The following is a 6912-nucleotide window of genomic DNA, read 5'->3' on the forward strand; positions in this document are numbered from 1 at the left end:
CAGGATGCTGGTGGGTCCATCTAGGAGGGGACGGTACGGTGGGAAGGTCCACCCCCAGCCCAGTGGCGGGTCCAGGCCCTGCCGTGTTGAGCTGTGCAGCCTCGGGCACACAGCCCAGACTCTCTGATCCCCTGAGGGGACCCTGCGGGCTCTGGGTGAAGTGGAAGAGGAGGGGGTCTCGGCCCGCCTTCCCACAGACCCCAGCCCTGTCCCCCGCGGGGTGGGGCCTGGGGCTCTGGGAACCTGTGGACAGGCCTCTCCCTGGCTGTGGTGCCGGCCTGTTGCCTGCCAGCAGGGGAGGGGCCCTGGAGACACGTCTCTTTTGGATGAGGAAGTGGACGCTCAAGAGAGGGTGAGGGGCCGAGCTAGGGCCACACAGCGAGGCGGGTGCTGAGCCAGGAGCCTGGGAGAAGGGTCATCAGGAGACCCATGCCTGAGACCTTTCCTGGTAAGGTGGGCGTTTCAGAGGGGGTGGGGAGGACCCTGTGGGCTCCGGCCCGTGGCACTCAGCGCTTTCTCTGGGGCTGGGAGTGACAGTGATGGGGGTGCAAGGACCCCCAAGAGGACCCCCGGTCACCCGGTACCTGCCGTGTCCCGGAGCTGGGTTGACCCCTGCTCCGTGCACCAGCACGGCCTCAGTGTCCCCAGACAGCCCTGTCCGGACAGATCATTAGCCCATTTTGCAGATGAGAACGTTGGAGCCCGGAGTGGCCACGTGGTTTGCTGTGGTGCTCGGTCCAGAGGACTTGGCCCCTGGCTGCTCAGCTCCTGGCGCCGGGGGTCCGCTGCTTGACGGTAGCCCTCCCTGGGACTCGCTGGGCTGGGAGTCCTCGCGGTGGGTGTGCATGCAGGTCGGTCCCATCCTCCCAGCTGTGCCTGGGGAGCCCAGGGCTTGGCGTGGGCTGGGAGGTGGGAGCCTACTCTGAGTCATAGAGGGAGGGAGGCAGGTGGTGCCTCCCACAGGAAGCCCTCCTTGGTGCCTGTGCCCAGATAGCGCCCTCCCTCTTGCCACGTCCCTGACCGGTGGGGCCTTCTGGGCTCCTGGAGGGGCCTCTGACTGTGGCCTGGCTGTCCCTGGCAGGGCCTGGCCTGGACTCTCCACCTGTTCCCAGCACAGTGGAGGCTTTGGAGGGTAGGCCATCCACTCGGGAGGGCTCTGTGATACATACCCAGAGGGGGCCTTTCTGAGGACGAGGATGCTTAGACCCAGCGGGGTTGGGCCAGCCGTGGGTCGTGCAGGCAGGCCTCAAGCTCAGGTCCGCAGGTTGCGTGCACATGGGGGTGGCCAGGGACAGGCCAGCCTCGTGGTCACGGCCTCCTGGCTGCTTTCTTACGTGACGTCTCTTTGCAGAAGAGGAGATAAGGGTCAGAGAGATTGTTCAGCCTGCTCGGGTTTGCACAGCTTGTTAGCACCTTAGGGTCTCTTTGAAAGTTAGTCCTTCCCTTTGAAACTGGGTCTTTACTCAGCTGGTTCTTAAGGACCATGGTGAATCCCGCAGCTTGTATCGGCCCATTCCTAGCTCCTTCACCCCCACTCTGCTTATCCATTTAGTCTTTGTGCCGGCTGTATACCAGGGTAAGGCCAGGCCCCAGGGCTGCCTGATGAGCCGGCTGTGGTGGCTCCTGCCCTCAGACCTCCCAGACTTTGGCAGCCTCAGACACGTGGGCTGGGGTACCCTGTGGTGAGGTGAGTGCCCTATTGAGGGTATGTCGTAGAAGGCACCACTACCCTCATTGGGAGAAATCAGGAGGGCTCCCTGGAGTTGGTTTATATTTAAACTGGATTGGAGCGAGCTGAGAGAGGTGCAGGCGGAGTTTTGGGCCCAGGGAACAGCATGTCCTCGAGGCGAGAAAGCTGATGTGTTCCTGGAAATGACCTGGTTCCCATGCCTGGGGGTAGACCCAGATTGGGGTGGGCCAGGGCGCACCGAGGGCTGGCAAGGAGCAGGGCGAGAGGTGGGTGCTGGGCACCCAGGAGAGCGTCCTCCCGGATCACGGTGGCAGCCGGGGACTCACCTGGCTCAGTCCTGATCTGGGAGGTGGCAGGCTTTCTAAAGGGAGGCCGAGGGGTCCCCGGGCTCCCCAGGCGGCTCAGCGGTGAGGAGTCCGCCCGCCAGTGCAGGGGCCCCAGGGGTCTTGGGTTCAGTCCCTGGGTTGGGAAAATCCCCTGAAGGGAATGGCAACCCCTTGCAGTGTTCTTGCCTGGGAAATTCCACAGAGAGAGGAGCCTGGCAGGCTACAGTCCACGGGGTCATGAAAGAGTTGGACATGGCCGAGCAACCGAGCCCCAGTTTGAAGGCTCCGTGGGTGGGCCTCGGCCCCTTCTGGAGCCCTGGGGTTGGGGTGCTGAGGCGAGCTGACTCTAGGCTGCTGGGGGCCCTTCAGGCAGGCTCCGGCCCAGAGGAAAGCCTGGTTCATCTCGGGGTCAGCCCGGGGACCACCGGACGGGCTGGCGTTAGGGCTTGGGCCTGAGCGAGGCGGGTCGGCTGTCTCATCTTGCGGCCCAGGACACGCTGGGACGGCGAGTGGGTGTGGCACTGCGCAGGGAGCCCCCTGCCCTCCCGGGCCCCTCCCAGCCCATGTGCAGGAGCCTTTGAAGGGCTCAGGGGCGGGCGGGGTTGGGAGAAAATGGAATCTGCCTGCGTTTGGCTTGGAGAGCGCTTTCGGTGGGGGAGTTTGTGCACGTGGCTGATGAAGGGAACTGCTAAGATTCTGTCAAGCACCCCCCACCCCACCAAAGAGAACAAACTCTGGCTGCCCTGCAGCTCTGTTGCCAAAGCCAAGCAGAGAGTGGGAGCCAGCCGCACAGTCCGGCTCACCCAAGGTTAGCACGCTGGCCGCCTTTGCCCTGCCCCTGCAACAGATAACGGCCTGTCTCGGCGCTTATTATTTTCTAAGTAAAAACGGAATACAGATTTTCAACAGGCCTCTGGTGACAAGAAGGAGGAGGAGGAGGCCTTTGGGGGAGGCCGGCCCTCCTACGACCGGTGGAGGAGAGAGCGGTTTCTAGGAGATTCTGGACCCAGAACCCAGGGTTCTGCCCCAGGCAAGGCACCCGGCCCCACCCCCCCTGCCCCAGCTGTGCTGACTGCCCTGAGGGCATTGCTGGGGGTCGGAGGGCATTCGGGGGCTTCTAACGCCCTCCGACCCCCAGCAATGCGTGTGTCGGGGCAGGTGTGCACACGCCTCGACGTGTGTGTGTGCTGATGCCCGTCTCCGTGTCTCCATCCCCTGTGGGATGGAGGATCCCACCTTCGCCCCTTGACCGTCCCCCTTCGCCCCTTGACCGTCCCCCTGCTGACTGACTCCGCTCGCCTCTCTCACCCTGTGCCGTGCGCCTGAGCGGCCTCGGGCCCCCATTGCCCCTGCACTGACCAGAGGGTGGCCGCGGGAAGGGTGAGCTTGGTGCCCACGCCTCGCTTCCGCCCCCTTGTGCAAGAAGACAGCAACGCCTGAGGGTTTCTGAACGTGTGGGATGAGCCGCACGTCCCGGGCCCAGGGCGCTCAGGAAACACCGGTTGTGCCCCTGCCTGGTTCGCGTGTGCGGGTGGGCCATGGGGGCCAGACAGCTTGCGGGGGGGCCCGGGCTCCCTGTGCTTGAGACCAGTGAGGGGTTTGGGTGCTGAGCACCCAGGGGTCCTGGTGGGGGCAGGGGCGGGGGTGGGATGCTCCCACCCGCCTGAGGCTGGCTGCTGGGTGGACAGCCATGTGGGTCTCTGAATTCAGGGCGGCCTGTGTGTGCTCGCCTCGCGCCGCCTGTCCACCCCAGGAAGGCCCTCTGCTGCTGTTCCCAACCTGAACCGTGGGGTCCTTGTGGTGGCCCCACGGCCCCTGGCCTGGGATGAGCCCTGCGAGCGTCAGGGGCCCGGCCTGACTGGACCTGGTTGAGGACAGAAGCCCACACTGGCTGCTTCTGAGCTGCTGGAGCAGGGAGTCCTGCCCCGTTCCCTGGGGCCCCAAGCAGGGTCGACACTCAGCTCTCCGCTGGCCTGGGAGGTCAGCCGCTGGGCCCCTGATGGGCTAACTGGCCGCCCTCCCTGTGTTCCCCAGAGTGGGGGTCACGGCCTGTCATGGAGACGCCCGGCCAGTGAGCAGGTGAGAATGGGGGTAGCCTGGCCCCTCCGCCTGCAGGGCCATCGGTGGAGGCCCAGAGCGAGGCTGGGTCTCTGGGCGAGCCCCTCTGTGGTGCAGACAAGCCCCATTTGGAGCTTGCCCGGAGCTCCGGGGTCTGTGCGCTCTCAGTGAGACACGCATTGCCCTTGTTCAGAGGCCGAGTGAGAGCTTACCGACCCGTGCTGGATTTGGGGGTGTGAGGAGCACCCCGTCCTCCTGAAATTTAAAATGTTCACCCCGGAATCTGAGTCCCTCCTTTCTCTGACCCTCCGTGTGTGTGTGTCTTCAGGGTCATGGGCCCCGATTCCCAGACCCACCCGTGTCCCAGCCCCTTGGATGGGGGCGGTGTGTTGGGGAGGCACCGTGTGGCTGGGCTGCCTCAGGGCTGCAGGGGCCTGGCCACCCAGGGCTTGAGGCCTGCGGCCCTCCCCGCACGCTTTCCTCGGCCTTCCTGCCGGCAACCCTCGCAGCCGCCTTGGGTGCTGAGCAGGCCTTACACCAACTGTGGGTTCGAAGCCGCTGGCAGGAAGTTGGCAGCTGCCATGCCTTCTGAGCGAGGCAGGGAGGGGTTGAGAGTGTGGGCGAGCAAGGCCCTGAATTTGGGGGGGTGGCGGGGTAAGGGCCCCCCGGGGCTGCTTCAGGGCCGCCTTCTGCATGGGGAGGGGCTGGGGTCGCAGGGGGCAGGGGCGGGGAGCCAGACCACACGGAGCATGGCTGTGTGTTGAGGGGACAGTTCTAGCCCCCGAGCAGTCTCTGTCTTGCCTCCTGAGGGGCTGCCCACTCCTGCCTCCAGAAGGTGGGCAAGGGAGAGGGGGCACTCCCTGGGGCCATGGCCTGGGGATCCGTGGCTGAGTGGGGGACCGTGGCCTGGGGGGAGAATCATAGCCTGGGGGGACTGTGGTCGTGGGTCCTGTGGCCCTGGGGGACCATGGCCTGGGGAGGACTGTGGCCTGGGCGGGGGACCGTGGCCTGGGGAGGACCGTGGCCTGGGGAGGACCTTGGCCTGGGGGGACCATGGCCTGGGGGGATCGTGGCCAGGTGGGGACTGTGCCCAGGGGTGGACACGCAAGGACTTTCCGGGGAGGGCAGTCTGTGCCCTGCAGACGGGGCAGGCGGGGCGGTGTGGCTCTCCCTGTCTTCCCCGCGGGCTCAGCGGTGGTTCACGGGCCCGTGGGAGCTGGGCTGCACCCGGAGGTGGGGCACTCTGAACCCCTCGTGCACGCCCCGCTCCGCTCGGGGGGAGGCCTGGAACCGGCTTTGCTGAGGGAGGCAGGGTCCGGCACAGCCAGGGCTCTGGACCCCAGCGGGACCGCAGCCTGACCATGCATCAGCCCGCAGGCATCCCTGGTGCCTCCTGGGGCGAGTGCAGGGTGAGAGCCAGGCTTCCCCTGCCGGTGACTGTGCTTTGTTCCCTCGAGTCAGGTTGCCCAGTACCATCCTGTGCCCGGCAGCGGGGTCTGCCCCTGCTGTGGGTCGGGGCAGCCCCGCCTCACGCCTTCTCTCTGGTGGGGCCCGTGCTGACATCGCCTGTCCAGCAGTCAGCGATTGCGGGCAGTGCCGGCCACTGTCCCGCCGCCAGAGCTCTAGGACTGGGTTCCAGGCCTCCCGCCCACCCCGCACAGCAGGGCCTCCTTCTCACCGTCCCGTGGGCCCTCTGTCTCAGTGTCTCCTGCAGACCCTGCCCCACTCACCTGCACTGGCTGGGCCCTGGGCCTCGGGGCTTCCTGCCTCTTCTGCAGAAGTGCTGACCCTTGCCTGGGGGCCAGAGGGGCAGAGGCTACCTCGAGGTGGGCGCCTGGCCTGGTGGGCTCCTGGGGGGCCATGGGGGTGTAGCAGGGAAGCCTGAGGGGGCCCTGCTGGGGCGGTGGATGGACGTGGGTGGACACTGCCCTTTTGCGTCAGAGGCCTGCTCTGGCCCCTGCAGCTGCTGTGTGGCCGCCCCCTTGGAGGCCCTTGCTGTGCTCCCCTGACAGCTGGCAGGGCCTTGGCTTCCTGCTGTCAGGACCCGTTCTTGGCCCCTCTGGTTTCTGGGAGGGTACAGGACAGCCCTGATAGGTGTCTGAGACCTCGGGCCTGGCCTGAACAGAAGTAAGGCCCATGGATGTGAGAGCTGGACCACAAAGAAGGCTGAGCGCTGAAGAACTGACACTTTTGAACTGGTGTTAGAGAAGACTCTTGAGAGTCCCTTGGACTGCAAGGAGATCCAGCCAGTCCATCCTAAAGGAGATCAGTCTTGAATATTCATTGGAAAGACAAGTTGGTGCTCAAGCTGAAACTCTAATACTTTGGCCACCTGATGTGAAGAGCTGATTCCTTGGAAAAGACCCTGATGCTGGGAAAGATTGAAGGCAGGAGGAGAAGGGGACGACAGAGGATGAGATGGTTGGATGGCATCACCGACTTGACGGACAAGTTTGATGGACAAGCTCCGGGAGTTGGTGATGGACAGGGAGGCCCGGGTGCTGCTGTCCAGAGAGTCGGACACGCCTGAGCGGCTGAACTGAAGCTCATCCTTGTGGTGGGCTCCCCAAGTGCCACCTGCCAGCGCCTGAGATCCGTACTGGTTGGGGCCCATTGGCCTGCCTGGCCTCCAGGGCGATGCTTGGCCTCACGGAGGGAGGGCGGTGGTCCAGGCCTAGATTTGCAGGGCTTGGTGCTCTCCCCGGCCAGTCGGTTGGCATGCTGGCGTCTGGGCCGCTGACATGGGGTGGGCAGGAGTGCAGCTCCCAGGCCCTTCCCCGAACCGCTCTCTTGGGCCCGTGGGGTCTCTGGGGTCGGGCTGCAGCTCCTGGGCCCGTG

At 65.4% G+C, this 6912-nt stretch overlaps 1 protein-coding gene across 2 annotated transcripts in view; it reads left to right on the forward strand.

Moving 5' to 3' along the window:
* The first annotated feature begins 234 nt into the window (after positions 1–234).
* RXRA (retinoid X receptor alpha) overlaps positions 235–6912 on the forward strand; it is a 66608-nt gene continuing 59930 nt past the window's right edge. For both annotated transcript variants that reach the window (XR_005718497.1, XM_040225597.1), the window contains exon 1: positions 235–448. Coding sequence is in view for 1 of the 2 variants with exons in the window: in XM_040225597.1 (XP_040081531.1) it covers positions 430–448 (19 nt within the window). In the remaining variant the exon portion in view is untranslated. The remainder of the gene's footprint in view (positions 449–6912) is intronic.

The sequence above is a fragment of the Oryx dammah genome, unplaced genomic scaffold (genome assembly GCF_014754425.2).
Source record: "Oryx dammah isolate SB20612 unplaced genomic scaffold, SCBI_Odam_1.1 HiC_scaffold_25, whole genome shotgun sequence".
NCBI classification, from domain to species: Eukaryota; Metazoa; Chordata; class Mammalia; order Artiodactyla; family Bovidae; genus Oryx; species Oryx dammah.